The sequence below is a fragment of the Pelmatolapia mariae genome, linkage group LG7 (assembly GCF_036321145.2).
Source record: "Pelmatolapia mariae isolate MD_Pm_ZW linkage group LG7, Pm_UMD_F_2, whole genome shotgun sequence".
NCBI classification, from domain to species: Eukaryota; Metazoa; Chordata; class Actinopteri; order Cichliformes; family Cichlidae; genus Pelmatolapia; species Pelmatolapia mariae.
The window spans coordinates 14640548-14660886 of NC_086233.1; the positions used below are offsets into that span (position 1 = coordinate 14640548).

A 20339-nucleotide genomic window follows, 5' to 3' on the forward strand; every position below is an offset into this window, starting at 1 on the left:
CCTAGTGCTGCATTCATTCCAGTTAAATTATATGATGCCTAAGTTTGGAGCTATGAAGAGAGGTAACACACAGAAAAAGGAAAAACTGGTGAGACAAGGAAACGCCTGTGTGAGGACGATAAGCCTGCCTCAACATGAGCAGCTTTGTCTTCCCTTCCTTTTCTGCAGCTATTTGTGTACAGGTACGCTTACTAAAAACATTACTTATTTTGGTTCAGAAACCTTTCAGAAGGTTTCTGTTACTGCAGTTTAAGTTCTGTGTTTTTGGCATGTTATTTACATTTCACTTTTATATTTACAGGAAACTTAATATGCTTGAAAGTGATCAGGGTTAGACAGATCAGGACACATGCTGGTGGAAGGATTGTTGGAGTATTTTCTCTGCTTTTATCAAAGAATATTTTATTATTGCAGACATCCAGCTGATCACAGATGTGACCCGGGCCTTGTTTTCGGCGTATATTTTTATCAGAGGGAAGAAGTAACATCAGTATCAGGGTCTGTTGTGCCCCAGCGATGACCTCAACTTCCTGTTGTGACGTCAAACTCCAAATGTCACAGATGACTCAAACCGAGACAACCAAATGCTCTCCACTGTAGTCAACTTAATGGAAACTTTAGAATGTTCTTTCCAACCTTGAGGAGGACTAACAGGTTATGTTTAATCTATGTTTCATTGAAAGTCAGAGACCATCCTGCACTAGTTACATTTCTTTTCATTTTTTTCCTCTTCTCCTGTCCGGCAGTGTGTCGATCAGAATTGTTGTCTGAAGGCCAAAAAAGGCCCAACAGATTTACTTTCCCAAGTAGACCATTACGATATTTTGTATAATGTTCCACTTGATAGTCATAGTTTATTAGAATTTAATTAGGATTTTTTTATTTTGAATTATTATAGTTACAACAGACAACACCAGGGGATGGGAAAAAAGAAGAAAGAGAAGTTGGGAAGGAATTTAACAGAAGGAGAGGGAGAGAAAAATAGAGGAGAAGAAGAGGGATAGAGACAGAAAGGGAGAGAGGGGAAAAAAACATATTCTGCTTCAACACCTGCCACAGCAGAGAAATCACAGAAACAACCGACATATGCATAAATAATAGTAAAGAATAAATAATAACTGTTACTGAAAAGCACACAGTACTAATAATACAAGATATTTTTAGAAGCAGCAGCCGACCAACATAGTGTGTGTCTGTGACCCTCGATGTCTACATCCCGTTTTAAAATTGAAAAGTGGGCACCAACACCAGTGGTGATGCTGAATGAACAGACCCCCTCTGGACACCATGCCCACCCCCAAGGACCTAAATGCATGTGTCATGAGTGTCTAAGTTGTGGAATAAAATTGAGGCACAAGTGGCTGTGAGGGGAAAGAGGAGGAATACTTCCTCAAGTCATTACAAGTCATTTGCGACCAGTTAAAAATCACCTATTTTGTCTACCACGAACAGTCATGACGTAGGCAGAAATTACTTTTTTCATAGTCATACTAAGCATGATTCCCCTCCTTCTTTTCTTAAAAGTGGTGCGAGTGGTATGTCTAAAGTAACTGCATCTTTCCTGTGTCGTAACTGAAAAAAAACAAACTTACCGTCCCATTGTGTTACTTTCTGTTTCTATTTTCTAATGACAAAAAGTTTAAGTTTAAAGCTTCCAGAAAAGAAATAACAAAGAACTTATAAACTTCATGTATTCGCGCCAAATCATAACAGCAGCCCCTTGAAGGCTTAAATAACGAAGAGAATGGTAAACATGAAGCTACACAATACATGCCCACCTACTCGTATTGGGCTGTTAAAAGGAATAATTTCAAAGACTAATAATTTGACTAACCAATTATTTAAAGTCCTTTAGATTTGTTATAAAAAATATAGTTGTGTATTAGTATGACTTGATTTTAAGTCACTTTTTTCACACAAACCCTCAGACTACTCATTTTTTAAGTAAAATGGATATGACAACATCAGAATTTCTGCAAATTTATATGATTTGTTTGTGGCCAAACAAATCATGGTAATATCTATAAAATGCCATTATAAATAAACTTAAATTTTAGACGTACTAAAGTATTGCAGTAAATTTAAGGAATAGATTTTGTGAATGATAAATAAAAAAATGTAGCCACCAGGGGGCATCGGTTACAATGCAGCTTACAGAAATTAAGTGTAAAAAATAAATTACTTGTGCTGTTGTTTCTAATGTAGAGGGGCGTGGTTCTTTAACAAGGAATAAATGACATAATAATAAACAGATAAATATTTTCTGTATAAACCTGCAATGTAACATCTATTTGGACATAATTTTATTTTTCTGACTGCTTATTTCTCAAACATAACGCCAGAAATTAATACTTAAAATAAACATACTATATATATGTACTAACATATAGAAAGTGCTTGCTATATGTCTACACAGTGAACCAACAATAAAGTCACAAAGTATTCCCCAAACTATGCAACTCATATGAGCTTGTTCAAACCTCAGCACATAAAGTAGTAAACTGTCCGATGACGCAAATATAAACTTAACAGTGACCACGTGGAAAGTTGGACCAAACTATGCTATCACAAAAACATTCTGGACAAAATATATGAACCCCCCAACTCTAAGTAACACTTTAGCTCTACAGTCTTTCCACCATGATCCCTTTCCACTAGTAGTCTCCTCGTGCCAGCAGGGAGCATTCTGATTGGCTTTCACTTGATAGTACATTCAGTCTGTTACAGGAGGCTATCCTTCTTCACATGAAGGGATCTCTCTCTCCTTTAATCTCAGACAGCGCTGTCGTAAAACTCGTCACCTGTCAATTAATATGTGCATTCATCTTTTACATTATTACCGTCTTGTGGCCACAATTGACTATTGCTGTTGAAAGCTGCGCTTATTTCATCTCATAACAAAGTGCAGTCTTCTCTTTCTCTGAGGGCGTGTCCGTGTCCTGTTAACAAAGACGGAAGCTGGGCTAGCTGAGAGGCCAGCTCAGCTTTCACAGTTCTGACATCAGTTATTAGCAATTAATTAAATGAGCTTTAGTGATTTAGCATCATGACAGTTTTGTCTTGCTAACCACCTCGGTCAACATATGTGATGCAGAGAAGATGGAGTTTAAAATAAATTGTTAACAATAATAATAATAATATGATCATGTCTAGTCTAATAAAACAGGTAAGTTGAGCAGGTGCAGGCTCACAGCACTTTCAGATTAACAAATATGAAAATTACTTAATGTAATAAGCTTACCTGAGCTGTTTTGCAGCCACCTTCATTTTGCTTTCATATATTTATTGCCCCCATGCATGTTGACGGTAAACCAACACAGCCTTTTAATTCAACTGATTTTTCTATTAATATTTTAATACACTTTTTGAAAATTCAAGATGTAGGCTTGTTTTTCTGATCTCATGAACAACTGATTTTTTTTTTATATGTACACTGTCCTCACAGGACACCCACAACAAAGGTGTGATTTCTAGAATATAATACTGTAGGTTAAACAACAATTTATTTTCAATGTCAGCATCCTAAGAGCTGGGAATAGGATTTTTGTACTAGGACCCAGGTACACAGTCAGGATTACTGACCTGCTTCTAGATTAGGCTTGTGTCATTTAATCTTTTCCTCTCCAGGTTTAGTTTAAAGGTGTAGAGCTGCTCCTTTACATGTATATTTCCCCCCTAAAACACATGTACGTCAAAAAAGGGAAACAACTTGAATGAATAAAACACCCTCTGGATACATTTTAGCTAAAAATGAAACCTCTTTCCAACAACAAAAAGTAATAAACAACAATATCAAAAAAAGAAAATTTAAATAAAGAAAAGTTGAAGCTACTTTTCACTTGAACGTTTTCTCAATGCAATTGAATTTTTACATCCACACTTTAATTTAGTTCCTTCCAGTCTCTTCCTTTTGTTTTTGTTTTCTGTTCCTTGAAATTCTCCTCCCACATGGTTTTCGGGAAAAGCCTGTAAAGCTCCAGTTAGTTCCCACCCAAGTCTAAATAGCTGGAAGTTGGACTGCAGTGAAATCTCCAGTTTCACAATGTGTGGATGTGGATTGCACCTGACACACATTAATAATAAATGCATCCATTAGTGGAAAAAACATTAAAAATTGGGCCAACCCAATACATGGAAGTGATATTCTTTGGCTTATGCCACATTTTGTGACATAATGTCTCCTGCATGAGCTCTTTTCAGCTGTTATTCTTTTGTTCCCCCAAACAGCTTTTGTGACTCCCACAACCCTTTCTCCTAAACACAATTTATAGACCAACATGTAGAAAGATTGTGCTTTTTCACATAATTTAATGTACAAATTTTAAACTATGAGCCTCAACGTGACATCAGAAGTGTTCATCAGTAAGGTCTTTAGTATTATAGACTCAGAAAATAAACGTCATGTGCTAGTTATAGAGCCAAAGTAAGCAAGAGGAAATTTAAGTGTGCTGATTTTTCACAGATAAAAAATATGTTTACCAGAAATACTGGCTTGCCTGCAAAATAAGTGTGTTATCTTAACATCTAATCACACACCAGTGTTTATTGTGTGTGGAGCTGCTCCTTGAGATAAACCCAAACAAGAGTCAGAATCCTGCTGACAAACACATTGAATAATTTTGTATTCTTTTTTTCTGGAATTTAATGAGGCCCGCTGTTGGCCAAAAAATGGGGGGAAAGTCAGTTAATATCCACAAACTGGCTTTATTAGGCATGCCTGTTCAACCACTCCTTAATGCAAATACATAATCAGCCAGTCGTGTGGCATCACCTCAATGCATTTGAACCTGCAGATGTAGTCAAGATGTCCTGATAAAGAGGTGATTTAAGTGATGGTCTGGTTAGAAAAAGAGAAAATATCCAGAGAGCAGCAGTTCTTTGGGTAATTTTCTTGCCAGAGGTCAGAATGAATGGCTGGTCTGCTTTGAGCTGAAAGGAAAGACTACAGGACCTCAAAAAAACTACATGCCACTCCTGTCAGCTAAAAAAATACAACTGAGACTACAGTTCACATGGTCTCACACAGTGGCATTCCATCCTAATAATGTTCATCCAGGATCAACATTGCAGCTGACCGTTCATGTTATTGTGATGTCATATCTTTGTAATGTGGAGGGAAAAGAAAAAAATGCCTCAAAAACTCTCTTCTGGAATAAATGGTAAGCGTTTCAGATATTTTCTTTATTATTTATGCAATATAACAAGTATATTATCAAGTTAGGTTTGCTCTTAGCAAGATTTAGGTTACTCATGTTGATTAATTTGTGATAGTTTTTAATAGCAATAGATAACTTCTTGGCTAATCACATCATGCATCATGGATGTGGTGCTGAGAAATCTGTAGCGACGGCGTAATGCTTTCATGTCAATATAGGCAAAATTGTTGAGGAATGTTTCCAGCACCTTGCTGAACATATTACATGAAGAATTAAAGGAGTTCTGGAGGCAAAATGGTGTCCATTTCAGTACTAGTAAGCTGTACTTAATAAACTGGCCTGTTAGTGCTTTCTTTTTTCAGTTCCAATTGTATATGTGTCTCACACACATAAACTAAACAAAGATAAAATCAGGTTCAGGTAAACTGCAAGTTTTAAATGAATAGAATAGGTATTTTTGATTTCTCTTTGGATAGCAACCAAGGAGAATCATTTTCCTCATGATGGTCTACAAAAATAAAAAGTCATAATTACTTATTGCTAACCCTTAGTCTACGTGTTACGTGTTAACAAGACACTGCTCAGTGTCTTGCTCTTGAAAGTTTTAAAATGAAACCTAGAGTGTGCAGCCTTGGACATGAGAAGGAAAAGGAAGGGATCCAGACAGGCATGGACACAGCACAAGCACACTGCCACATTAAAGTACACATACAAAGTTTCTGTTCCATCCACAAACAGTTGGACATAATGAAGAAAGCGCAGGACTCCAGGGGGGACAAAGCACACCAGGAAGATACTAAACACCAGTGAGCTCGCTTTGGTGTACGTCACCCAGTCAAAATGGGATCTTGTGAGCTTGTTGATGATTCGGGCAAAACACACAGCTATAACAACCAGAGGCACCATAAGAAATGAAACAATAAGAATCAGGTGATAGTAGAGCAGAAACATATGAGAGCTGTGATCCAGGGGCAACACATCATGGCAGGTTGTGCGGTTGAACTGAGGGAGCCAGTAGCTCTGCTGGACGATGAGCTCTGGGATGATGGCGACACCAAGCACCCCCCACAGAGCCAGGCTCACCCAGGCGGCGCACATTCTCTTGGGCATACTTTTGTACAGGAACGGGTACACCACAGCCAGGTAGCGTTCAGTGCTGATGCAAGCCAGCGTCATGGCCGAGCAGTAGAGATTGCCGTAGAAACATGCCGTAACAACTCGACAAGCAGTCTCTCCGAGAACCCAGTGGTTTCCATGGAAATGGTAGTGAGCCTTAAAGAAGAGGGAGAGGAGGAGGAAGAGGTCGGAGGCAGCCAGGCTGCAGTAGAGGATGGCAGAAGACACCTTTCTGATTTTAGTCACTAGCAAACACAAGATACTGACGTTGGCTGGAATCCCGACTATAACCACCAACGTGTAAATAATGGGAATGACTCGGGTGCTCAGAGAACCACTGAGGTACCGCACTGTGCTGTTGTTGAGCAAGTGTAGAGCTGGAGGGGAATAAGTTAGAAAGGAAGCCTGAGTCCCATTTAGGAAGGGCTGAATGTTAATGACGGGGGCCCCTTTAAATGTTCTGGGCATGGGAAAAACAACCTCAGAGCTGTTTTTCTGCTCCCTCCGTCTCTTTTGTCCTACAAAAAAAAAAGAAAAAAGAAAAAAGAAAAACAATACAAAAATGAAAATTACTGCAGTTCATTCAAAATATAAATGATTTTCAAATATATTTGTACCAATATATGTACTGATATATTTTCTTAATAGAAAACCATTTTCAGTGCCACGATTGTTTTTTCTGTGCTTAAAAAATCAAAGATGAATATGCATGACAGAAAATACAGAAAGTTTTCAAACTGACACAGCTGCACAAGGCAATGTTTGGCTAACTATTCAAAACCATTCTATAATAAACCATTCAATGGCAAAATCATGTGTTTTTATATGAATAATGAAACTGTGGCAGTTTAGTTTTCAGATTAACTGTCAATTTCCTTGAAAAAACACTTAAATCTGCTCTTAAATTTTTATAATTTTCTTTTACCTTTTTTCAGCTGTGTACCGCTTATGCAGAGAGCAAAAACAAGTAAAACAAGTATCTTCCCCATGTTTTGTTCCTCTCTCCCTCAAATAGAAATGTACAAATCTACATTTCTACACATTCCTTCCAGTCGCGCAATTGTTTCAGCAATGCAATGCCAGTCTTCAGACTCACAACATGCAGAGATGATATCAACATCCTTTTACTCAAAATATCTCAAACTGAGACCAATATCAGCAACACCACTGCAGGAAGCCAAAACATTAACTTGTTCCTTCCATATGATAAGAGCTGTGCTTAATATACGTTTCAGTAACAGTCAGAAATATCTGGCACAAGAAATTTGTGACTGAAAGTATCCATCCATCCTCTTTTGCTTATTCTTGTCAGAGCTACAGGGGGCTGAAGCCTACAATATGTCAGATATGACACATTTATCTGATATGACAAAACAAAAAAGGACAAAAGGTTTATTTACAGCAAACTAATAATCATGACATATTAATATTTATGCAAAATAATTTCATGATAAAGTTTATCTATACATGACCTGGTGTTACTAATTGTTCATGGTCTTATTCTTAATTTGCCTTCAACGATTTTCATGAAAAGTACTTTTTACAAATTGGCCATTGCAGTGAATCAAACCACATAACGTTACAATAAACGCATATTACAGTGCTGTGTAGAGGATTTAAGCTCTTTCTTTAGATATTTCTTCCAAGTAGCCAGACTACCTTGTAAATATTTTAAAATTATCTTAATTGATAGTTCTCCAGAGTTTCTTTGGGCACTGGCTGCTTCTTCACTCATTCCAACTTATAAAAGGGAATCTAGTCCACTGTACTTGACACTAGGGACAGAATATTGCTTAGGTGATTGAAATTTTATATAATGGATTATCTCAGCCTCTACACAGCTGACAATGAGCAGGCTATAACAACAACAGCTTACATCATGCTGGGAACGTGTCAATGTTTCCGCATATGAGGTAAAGAAGGGGGAAGGAGTGAAGGAGATGGAGGTCTGGGCTGTTAAGCTTAGGCTGCTCTTCCCACAATTTGGCCCATGGATAAGAGGAAGAAAATGGGTGGATAATCGGCCAGGATGTTGTAACTCCCAGAATGGTCTTACTGTAATTTATTTAGTTTTCCTTAACTAGTGTTATAAGAAAACACTGCACTTTTTAAGGATGTAATGATGCTGGTTAATTAAGTATAAACATATACTTCATACATGTGTATGTTATATGTAGGGCTATGCTGGACATTTGGCAGACAGAGTTGTCAGAATGGGAAAAGGCAGTAACTGACTGTAATCCATGTAGGAATGTTTTCACATTGTGTACTGTAGCATTCTTTTATGAGGATGGCTTACATCCCTTTAAGGGTTGAAGCTGAAGTAACAAGCCCATTTTTAAAATGTAAGGAGTAGAAAGTAAAGATATTTGTGTTAACATGTAAGGGGTAAACATGAAAATTTTTTGAGAAATATAAGTACTCAAGTAAAGTACAGATACCCCCAAATTCTAAGTATAACACATTTGTACATTATCACTTCTCAACTCGGACCCTATGGACGCTGAAAGTTAATTAATCGTAGAATTAGCGACAGTCAAGCTAGCTTGCTAAATTGAGAGCTTATCTTTTATACTTAGCTCTCTCTTCACCACGATGGACCAGCACAGCATCTGCATCACTGCAGCCATGCCCCTAATCCATCTCTCAGTCTCTTGCTCCCTCTCCCCTCATCAGTGACCTTTCATTATTTTTTCTAGAGATTGGACTGGAGATAGCAGACTCTGGTGTGTCTGGTGTAACAAAACAAACAGGACAAAAAAGCATAGACAGTGATGCACTTGGCAACATCTGGAAGAAGTAACTATTGTTCTTCCTGATGTTGCCATCCTGTGGTGGATGTTTGAAACGTTATGTAAATGTACCTTACAACCATAAATTAAGAACATTCAAAAGAAAGTAACAAAGAACATGTTTAATGGCACCCTAATATCCCAACAGAAAACTTTAGTCAAACGCCATTATTAAATTAAGATTATGTTTTAACCACCCACCTACATCATTAAGCGGTAATTTCACATTCCTATCATTAGTGCAAAAGAGTTCTTGGGTATGTTGTATGCTGTCTAAATCTGGTTTTTGGGCTGGCTAAAATATTATCCATATTTAGATGGGTTCTGGTCAGCTGTACGCAAATAAGATTATTCTGTGTCTGCACTGCTGTATCATAAAATACCTTGTCTGCTGTGTCCAGTGGGGTCAGATGGAATATATTATACAGTGGCTTGCAAAAGTATTCGGCCCCCTTGAACTTTTCCACATTTTGTCACATTACAGCCACAAACATGAATCAATTTTATTGGAATTCCACGTGAAAGACCAATACAAAGTGGTGTACACGTGAGAAGTGGAACAAAAATCATACATGATTCCAAACATTTTTTACAAATAAATAACTGAAAAGTGGGGTGTGCGTAATTATTCAGCCCCCTGAGTCAATACTTTGTAGAACCACCTTTTGCTGCAATTCCAGCTGCCAGTCTTTTAGGGTATGTCTCTACCAGCTTTGCGGCGACTGAAATCCTTGCCCATTCTTCTTTGCAAAACAGCTCCAGCTCAGTCAGATTAGATGGACAGCGTTTGTGAACAGCAGTTTTCAGATCTTGCCACAGATTCTCGATTGGATTTAGATCTGGACTTTGACTGGGCCATTCTAACACATGGATATGTTTTGTTTTAAACCATTTCATTGTTGCCCTGGCTTTATGTTTAGGGTCGTTGTCCTGCTGGAGGGTGAACCTCCGCCCCAGTCTCAAGTCTTTTGCAGACTCCAAGAGGTTTTCTTCCAAGATTGCCCTGTATTTGGCTCCATCCATCTTCCCATCAACTCTGACCAGCTTCCCTGTCCCTGCTGAAGAGAAGCACCCCCAGAGCATGATGCTGCCACCACCATATTTGACAGTGGGGATGGTGTGTTCAGAGTGATGTACAGTGTTAGTTTTCCGCCACACATAGCGTTTTGCATTTTGGCCAAAAAGTTCCATTTTGGTCTCATCTGACCAGAGCACCTTCTTCCACATGTTTGCTGTGTCCCCCACATGGCTTGTGGCAAACTGCAAACGGGACTTCTTATGGTTTTCTGTTAACAATGGCTTTCTTCTTGCCACTCTTCTTAAAGGCCAACTTTGTGCAGTGCAGGACTAATAGTTGTCCTATGGACAGATTCCCCCACCTGAGCTGTAGATCTCTGCAGCTCGTCCAGAGTCACCATGGGCCTCTTGGCTGCATTTCTGATCAGCGCTCTCCTTGTTCGGCCTGTGAGTTTAGGTGGACGGCCTTGTCTTGGTAGGTTTACAGTTGTGCCATACTCCTTCCATTTCTGAATGATCGCTTGAACAGTGCTCCGTGGGATGTTCAAGGCTTGGGAAATCTTTTTGTAGCCTGAGCCTGCTTTAACTTTCTCAATAACTTTATCCCTGACCTGTCTGGTGTCTAAATCCAATCGAGAATCTGTGGCAAGATCTGAAAACTGCTGTTCACAAACGCTGTCCATCTAATCTGACTGAGCTGGAGCTGTTTTGCAAAGAAGAATGGGCAAGGATTTCAGTCTCTAGATGTGCAAAGCTGGGAGAGACATACCCTAAAAGACTGGCAGCTGTAATTGCAGCAAAAGGTGGTTCTACAAAGTATTGACTCAGGGGGCTGAATAATTACGCACACCCCACTTTTCAGTTATTTATTTGTAAAAAATGTTTGGAATCATGTATGATTTTCTTTCCACTTCTCACGTGTACACCACTTTGTGTTGGTCTTTCACGTGGAATTCCAATAAAATTGATTCATGTTTGTGGCTGTAATGTGACAAAATGTGGAAAAGTTCAAGGGGGCCGAATACTTTTGCAAGCCACTGTATATATTTTATACCTCAGAAATTAGTACCCCCAACCCAAAACATGCACGCTCTTACTTCAGCACCCTCAACTTCAAGTACCTTCCCATGGCTCTGACTTCCAGGGATTTTTAGCAATAGACCACCTTTCACCTCTTTCTGCAAAGGTTAAAATTTCCAGTAATACAGAATATATAAAAGTCTATCTGCACTCTTCTACATAACAGTAGAAGAGAAGCTACTACTACTACTACTACTACTACTAGTAGTAGTATCCCTTGTTTACAAGGGGTTACCACAGTGGGTAGTTTTGCATATTTTATTTATCACATTTTTACACCAGATGTTAAAAAGGTGTAAACTACTACACTATCATACAGCAGGTGTCATTTAAATCTTGTAAGCCCAATACTCTGCTGCCATGGAATTCTGTGTACTGTCACTAGAGGGCAAGGTGAGGAAAAATGTGCTGTTCACAGTCATGTGCCAAAACTGTATTGTGTCACAGTGGTTTGGGGGAAAAGTGCTTGCTAACTTCCTCTTTAGTTACTTGGTTAGTAATAGTGTGGTATGATACAGCCAAAGAATAAAAAAAACAGGAACACTATTTTCAGTTTTCAAACATTGAAAATACTAAAATAAATCAGTACTCCAGGCTATTTCCTTTGACATCAGACTGCAAGTCTAAAAAAAATAAGTTCCTCTTTCTGTAATCTTTTCAAGCTGAAATATTCTATATCTAAGTACTGTTTTTGGATTTCACAGCTGTAGATCAACAGATGCTAAAATCTGATATATGTGTCTCTCTGCAGTTGACATAAGTTGTCAGACACAAATTCTCCTTATCAGAATAAGGAGAGTAGATGAGTAGTCAGATTGTGTTCAGCAGAAAGTGTGTGGATCCCTGTGAACCAGCTCAGACACAGATCAGTTCTCATATAATACCCCTTAAAGATCTTTAGCATCTTTTAGCTACAACTCCCTTATTTACAAGGGGTCACTTAAAAGAGTATTGCAACAGATAGTCTTCCTGACACAGCTATCAATGCATTAATGGCTCCTCCCATACTCAAACCAGAGATCATTTGTTTGATAGTTAGATATGGAACTACTTACCCATGTAGCCACTTGCTCTCAAGGAGAGGAAACAAAGAAACCCTTAAATCCTATCAAACAAGTTAGCCTGCCTTAGAAAATGGAATATGGATGGACATTTTTTACTTCTTGAGTTCTTTTACAGTATATTCAATTCAGTTCAATCTTATTTATATAGCACCAAATCACAACAACAGTTGCCTCAACATGCTTTATATTGTAAGGTAAAGACCCTACAATAATACAAAGAAAACAGAAAAACTGTTAGAAAAATTCCCTTATGAAGTGAGACACACAGTAGTGTGTCCCAACGCATTTATTTACTTGCAAGGAAGCAATGGCATACACAGTGAATGTCTATGTGAGTAAGAGGAGAGGATACCACACTACTAAGAAATATTGAGTGGCTGTTGGATCTGGCTTTCCTAGTGGACGTGACTGAAAGAATTAACCAGCTGAACTAGCAGTTGCATGGCAGAGAATAAACAGTGTGTGAAATGATCAGTGCTGTGAAGGCGTTCACAGCTAAATTCTCATTTTATATCCAGCAAATACTAAATAAAAGACTTAAGCACATCTCAGTTGCAAAGATACTGGAGTCCCTTTCAGGAGCAGAAAAGGTGTTTAATGGACACAGATTCTGTGATCTGGTGTCCAAACTGGGACAGGAGTTTTCAGACAGATTCTATGGCTTTGAGAAACTGGAGCCCGCTGAGACATTTATTGCTAACCCCTTCCTAGATGTTGACATTAGTGAGTTGTCAGGGCAGAAGGCTGAGCTTTTCAGTGTTGGTCCTTTGGAGATGGGTATCATGAATCTCCAAAATGATGTCCAGCTTAAATTTCAGCAGCATTCTCAGCATTTCTGGAGTTTGGTGGAGCCAGACAACTATAAAAATCTTACATGGATACACTCCTACATAAAACTCTCTGGTTGAATCTATGCAATGCCAATCTTCTCACTGACAGAAACTGTGCAACTCATGAACATTATAAAAAGATGGTGGATTTATGAGCTCAGAAATGTGTACTGTTTGCTGTTCATTTGTTTGGACAAAACATGAATTTAGAGAAGTTCAAGTCCTTCAAATATGCTGAATCACATGCTGTTGAATCTTATTTGATTATCTGAGTTTTACACAATTTCTTGTTCATTTTCATGTTCATTTGCACCATTCATTATTCATTATTGGGTACTGTGCATAGAATTTAAGTTGAAAAATAAATTTAATGCATTTTGGAGTAAGGCTGTAACATGACAAAATCTGGAACAAATGAAGTGCTATGACTCCTTTACAGATACACTTTAAACGCATCAAGTGCAAGAACCCTCATGCGTTGCGTAGGCTGGCATGAACATGCTATTTGTTCAAAGGCGCTGATGTGTTGTAATGACTTACATGAATTTGCTCTATTTCTAATTCAGTTCAAAGAAGTAAGCACCAACAGTTACATTTCTTCAAATATATATATATTTATATCGTCTATATTTCTTAGAACTAGACTAAAGTAAATATCTGAGTATTTGCACATAAATTTGTTATGGGTGTATTAATTAAAAACAGTAATACAGTATACACTTGCCAACAGAAAGAAAAACATGCTAAAGTCTTTGACAGCAAACATTTGTTTCAGCTGTTACAGGCGCTAAAAAACAGAAAGCAGGAAGTGTGGCAGTGACATTGCTCTGGATCTAATCTCCCACAGTCTGTATCCTGCCTCCTCCTATTTGCACGAATGAACTTTTGTTAGTTTAGAAACTCCCCAAGCCTTGAAGGCTGCAGGAACAACATGTCCTCTACTGTGCATACCAAACTGCACTTTTTCTCACAACAAAAATGTACAGGAAAACAGTTCCTGGCAGCCATTAACCCAGATAATTATACTGCCAGTCCTAGCACCTTATATTATCATTTTTATTGTTTTCCTGCACTGTCACAGCACTCATTGTTTCAAGAACTGAAAAAGTATTTGAAAGCATAATGCTTCTTTCCTGCCCAACACTAAAGCAGCAGCTAACTTGGGGAGTGTCTAGAGAGCAAAGTGGTGCATGCTGACACTTTACTCACTTTTACTCACTTACAGTTATTTATTCACCTTTCAGTCACTTTAATTTTAAAACTGTGTATATACTGTATATTCTGTGTATTTATGATCTCACTCTTATTGCCTGTTTATGCCCTGTCCTTATCTTCAACATCATGCTGCTCTGTTGTATTTTAATTGCCCCTTGGGGATAAATAAAGTCTTTCTGATTCTGATTTAGCAGTTCAAAAAGTAGAAATTCATTTCAGAAGATACCCTCATACAAAAATACTATACTAATGCACTAACACTAATGCGCTACCTAAGTAAAAATGTATATCAATCATCCTTTAGGGGATATAATCATATTCTGCAATGCTGCGTAGAATTTCAAGTGTCATAACAGGGACTAACTAACATAGCTTCCTTGGGACTTCATCATGTTTCATCATGGACCCTAAGTTGTGGTTTCGTGTGGTTTTGTGGTATCGTGTATGTAGAAGTTTCTAGATAACATCAACAAAATAATCAACTTCAAATTCTGCTTCTTCTTGGTGAAAATCAAATGTTATGTGTCTTCAATACATTTGTGTAAATACTGTGACTTTCATTTAGCCAACCAATTTTCTGCTGAGTTATTATTTGTTATTTATATATGTTAAAGAATGGCCAAGTCACCAGTCATTCTGAGGAAGTCATGAGAAAGTTCAGTTTACAGCATTATGATTACAAAATGTGGATTTCACCAGAATACACACTTGCTGCCAGTACTGCTCAGTTTTTTTTGCCCCACCCCAAAAACTGAAGGCTTGACTATGAAAACTTTAACACGATCAACACCTTGTGAATCATGACTGAAATACCTTAGGTTTTGCATCAATTAATCGTCATGCACTAAGGCATACAAGAGGAATACAGTAAATATAAAAAAGCTTTAACTATCTATATGCACACCCACTTCTTTCCATGTAATCTCCCTATTGTCAGCAATTCTATTTAAAACTCACAGAGAAAGCAGTTAGCACATTTCTTCAGCAGAGGTTGAGGTAAACTAATGCAGGATCACAGCATAGATAGATAATTAATTAGATAATTAGAACATCCAAAATCCAAGAGAATTCACACGTATTCCCAAAACTCCTTGGTTTTCAAGCAGACTCCAGAAGTGCAGTCTTGACTATGAAGAAGACATGAACATGATTAATAACACATGAGTCATGATTGGTTTCATGCAAGAAATATTATTAGTTGCTGCTGGCACTGGCTGTTTTACCTTGAAAAAAAAAGTCAAATTTTAACAGGACAAAATGCTTGATGTCTATATTGATATGAACAAGGAAATGGGTGGAATTGGAGGGAGTTTTCAGTACTGGACTAAGGCTGGAGATTCAGAGGGGCTACTGGCAGGCAGGTGGGGATTCCAGGTTATTTTTTATTTTTTTGTAGTGAAGTCCTAATGAAGAAAATAATGTAGGCTATAATTAATGAGGTTTTCTGGTATAGATAGGCTATATATGTGGACTTTATGAAAGCGGCCGGGCGGCCTGGGTTCAAGTCCGACCCACGGCTATTTGCCACATGTCTTCCCCTCTCTCTTTCCTCCACTTTCCTGTCAGTCTTCACTGTCCCTATCAAAAATAAAGCCATAAAAAGCCCCCCCCAAAAATAAAAATAAATAAATAAATAAATATACTTCCTGCTTTCCAGTCTTTATGCTCAAGTACACTGGCTGGGTCTTTATAGTTGTGCAAGATATGCACCTTCAGCAAGAAAGCAAATTTATTTATCCCAAAATGTTAAACTATTGCTTTAGGTAACATACACCAATGCAGAAAGAGATTTCATGTTTAAATATGTAAGAATATTTAAATAAGAAACAATTCATTGTGACCAGCTGCTGACAATCCCTACTCCCATCCCTCCCTCAGGAAGTCTCTTTTCATCTTACACAGACAAAGTAATCAGCACATTTCAAGGCAAAGGTGCCTTTCATTTTGGTGGTTTTACTGTCCTCTGTTCTCATCCCAGCACTTTATGAATATAGTCTTTTATGAAGCAGATACATGAATATAAAAACTCCCATTACTTCGACTTGTATGATTGGTTATTGTGTTGGTTGTCTCTTGGTCATTTTCACCAGTGGGAAGTGCCATGGTCATGTAATTTCCTGGAAAGACAGGCAATTGCAATCTGGATAAACAGTTTACATAAGCAAGTAAACAAAAATGTAAGGACACATAGACAAAAAAGGGAAAAGATCTGGAGAGCAATTTGCTACTGGGAACAGAGAATGTAAAGGCACATTTATAATTTTACCAGCAACTTTTTGAATATGCCTAAAATAAGTAATGGCAACATCTTATCTCATCACAAGGGGTTAAACAAAATTAAAAAAGAAGAAAAGGGAAAAAAGTTTGGCTTTTGTTGTCTGAAAATATATTTGCTCCAAAATTAATGACCCTATAGAGCTTTCCATTTGCCCTCTGTCACAAACAAAGGAAGCAGTTAAGAGTCTGCAGGGATAAGTTAAATCACTTCAAACAAAGTTGTTTATTCCGAAGCATTTTCCCAGAAGTTAATACTTTGAAATGTGGTGCTGGATGTTCACATCCCAAGAACAGAAAATCTCGGCTGTTTCATATTTAGCTGGAAAGAAAGAAAGATCAGTTTAAAGTGGTGATAAATAAATTGCTGTTGTTGTCCCTTCACTACTAGGTTACTGTGGTTCATCATCATTGTTTCTTATTACTCATCAAATTGAATGCAGCTCTTAGGCAGAGTTCAATGTGCTGTCCGAAAAAAGGACACAACTTTCTGCAGTGTTAGTCACGCTTCCTGGGTTGAGAGGAGAGTTTTTGCTTTTTAAAAAAACAAAACAAAAAACGAGCATGTGGCTCATCTAACTTCACTGTCTAAAGAAAACAAACAAACAAAAAAAACCACACTGTCTTAAATGTGCCATTTGAAACACATTGTGCCTTTTTCTTTGAAATATGCTATGTTACAAGCCCTGTCTCACTCTAATTTTGTTTTTCATCGTGTGTTAAAACGACAGGTAAAAGGTTTCATTAGATAACTTTAAAAAATAGTTTGGTTTTTTTTTTTTAACTTAAAATAGACAAAAATCTATGAACCGTCTTCAAACCGTTTACATCATTAAAACGGTCCTAATTTGTTGACGAGGTTTGGGAGGGCGCGCGTGGGGTCGATGCTGCTCGCATGTCTTTGATTAGATCTTGACCTTGCTGTGTGACTGGAAAGGTGACATCACACCACAGGAATGTGTCTGAGAACACACCGTTCTGATTGGTGGAGGGGCGCGATAGGATCTGACCAGCCGAAATTTGGGCGTAAACAAGCCACATTTGACGTGCTTCTGTAGAAGAGCGGCAGCAGAAGGAATCTGGGTCGACTGGGAACGTGTACGGAGAGTATTAACGTCGCACATTCAATCAATTTATTCTCGTTTAGTGGTTTTATTTTTCACCGGTGAGCAGAATGCTTCCGATGTCTCTGTTAGTTTCTCTGTGCCTTGTGTCGTGTTTCGGTGCTGCCTACGCAAGAGAAAACGCAAGTAAGAAAACTTTCTACTATGTTTAAAACTCTGGCATTCCCTGCACACTGTTTAAAAAACTTTCACTGGGAATGTTATGTGTTGATTTAGCTACATCTAGTCGGCATAAAATTGATGGTTTTCTTTTTCTTTTTTTTAAAGTCATTGAAGAAGTGTTTTCCCTTCCAAGCTGAAATAATAAAACGGTAGCAAATAAGAGCACTTTTTAAGTTTTTAACGAATGATTTAATTAGCGATTTTAAATCTGGTAAGTATTGTGCAAATTGAAATAGATTTTTTTTTAATGGACAAAACCGATATTAAGGTAATTAGATAAATTAGAAATGCATAATTTGGGCCTAGTAAAATGTGGTATATGTTTGTTTGTTAAACTGTTTGATACCAAATGAAGATTGTAATCTTCCTGTTGGATTAGCCAAAACTAACATTTCCTGTACCTTTGATCGGACTGACACCCCCCCCCCCCCCCCCCCTCTCTCTCCCTCCCTCCAGCTGCTCCACGCGGAAGGGGCTTCTTGTATGACTTACACCAGTCAGTGACGGATGAACCAATAGATTATGATGAAAACGGCACATTAAATCGTTCTTCAAATGGTCCCAAGGACAGAAAAGGACTTTCGGAACAGGCCCTGATGTTTCTAACTGGCCCTGTGTCCACCATCCTTTTACCTTCCTTCTACACCCTAATCTGCTCCATCAGTATGCCAATTAACATCTGTGCTCTGCTGGCCTTTGCTCGGGGGATCCGTCCTAAGAAGCCAGCTGCAATCTATATGCTGAACCTGGCCTTAGCCGATCTTCTCTTTGCACTGATGCTCCCCTTCAAGATCTCCTACCACTTTGAAGGCAACAACTGGAAATTTGGCCCATCCATGTGCCGTGTGGTCACTGCTGCCTTTTACTGGAACATGTATTGTTCTGTTCTTCTCATAGCTTGCATCAGTGTGGACCGTCTGCTTGCTGTAGTTTATCCCATTGACTCTCTGGCTTGGAGGAGGCCAAGGAACACAGTCATAGCCTGCATAACCATGTGGGTGTTATCCTTTACTGGCTCTGTGCCTCTTGTTACATCAGACCAGACTTTTCACATCAGTGAGTTGAACATCACCACCTGCCATGATGTCCACTCCACAGCTAAGATCGTCTGGTTAAAGACATACTTCGTCACTCTCTGCTGCCTCCTCTTCTTCCTGCCTCTGCTCATCACAGTGGTGTCCTACGCTCGAGTCATCTGGTCACTGAGCAAACTCCAAAAAAGGCTCCCTGGAAGCTCACACAAAAGGAAAAGAGCAATAGTGATGGTTTTGACAGTTCTGTTGATATTTGTCCTGTGTTTCATGCCCACAAACTGTTTCCTGCTCGCACACTACCTGCAGTTTAACACAGAGAAGAGCCCGGAGGCACCCGATGGCTCTTACGCACTCTATCTGGTGTTTCTGTGTTTGGGAAGTCTGAACTGCCTCCTGGATCCCCTGCTCTACTACTTTGGATCCTCCCAGTGCCAGAGACAACTCGCCAATGTGCTCAAGTGTCATAAGGTTACAAAGAGAAATGATATTAGTAATTCATTACCTGCTTCATGCAGGTCCAGCACCAGACCAATGCTGAAATCCAGCTGTACAGAAAGTTCAAAAATAAACTCTTCAATTAAAGTGGATTCTTTTCAAGAAAACATCGACAGCCAATATAAGAAACTACTCATCTAACTCTCACTGAGCTGACATTTTAATTGAATCCTTAAATGTGATTTTTTTTTTTTAAGTTATGAAACAACAACAATTAAAGCCTATATATATATATATATATATATATATATATATATATATATATATATATATATATATATATATATATATATATATATATATATATATAGGGTTTAGCTTTGTTTGGATTCCTAATTATGCCTTTTAAAAGATGAAGGGAGTTCAGATAAGACTGCTTTTTAGAGCAACACTGAAATGAAATACTATTATTTTTATGCACCCTACATATAAAAGCTCACTGTTCTGTAAGTATTATTCAATCCATTTTTTAACTGTTTGCTAGGCTTGTTTTAAAGTGTTTATATATAACGAGTGAAAAGCAGTTACTAATGACTTTTTGTTTTTACTACATATACCAGTTTTTGTTTTTTGTTTTTTGCAGCATTTTGTCACTGAATAAATATTTTGACTCACACTACAAGCATGTCTCAATGCCATCTATAATTTTAAAGCCCTTCATAGTTTGTTTCATGCCTCCCTCTGTTGGTGAGAGTGTCCATTGATGAGTGTCAGTTCATCCTGCTGCACCAATGTCCTTTTCTCTCCAGTAGCCAGTTCTATATTCCTTTTGCCTCACCTTTCATTCAGAGGTGCAGGTGGATGTAGCCGAATATTTAAAACAAAACAAGAAATAGCTGTTACTGCTGATAGATTTACTGGTCAAAGTGGAAATTTAAACAGAGATGCCAGTTTCCATTATCAGCATGACATGTGTAATTTTGAAGTGATGAGCACAATTATACACAACCCACAGGAACTATCACTCACCTACTGTTTTC

General features: G+C 38.1%; 2 protein-coding genes across 2 annotated transcripts; one reads left to right on the forward strand and one right to left on the reverse strand.

Annotated features, from left to right (window-relative positions):
* Positions 1-5653: 5653 nt before the first annotated feature.
* Positions 5654-6786, reverse strand: LOC134631986 (proteinase-activated receptor 3-like). Its single transcript, XM_063480563.1, has one exon. The coding sequence runs from the start codon at positions 6738-6740 to the stop codon at positions 5709-5711; it is 1032 nt and encodes a 343-aa protein (XP_063336633.1). The 5' UTR covers positions 6741-6786; the 3' UTR covers positions 5654-5708.
* Positions 6787-17598: 10812 nt separating this feature from the next.
* LOC134631987 (proteinase-activated receptor 1-like) lies at positions 17599-19577 on the forward strand. Its single transcript, XM_063480564.1, has 2 exons — positions 17599-17794; positions 18287-19577. Exons 1-2 carry the CDS (start codon positions 17719-17721, stop codon positions 19498-19500), a joined length of 1290 nt encoding a protein of 429 aa, XP_063336634.1. The 5' UTR covers positions 17599-17718; the 3' UTR covers positions 19501-19577.
* Positions 19578-20339: the final 762 nt, after the last annotated feature.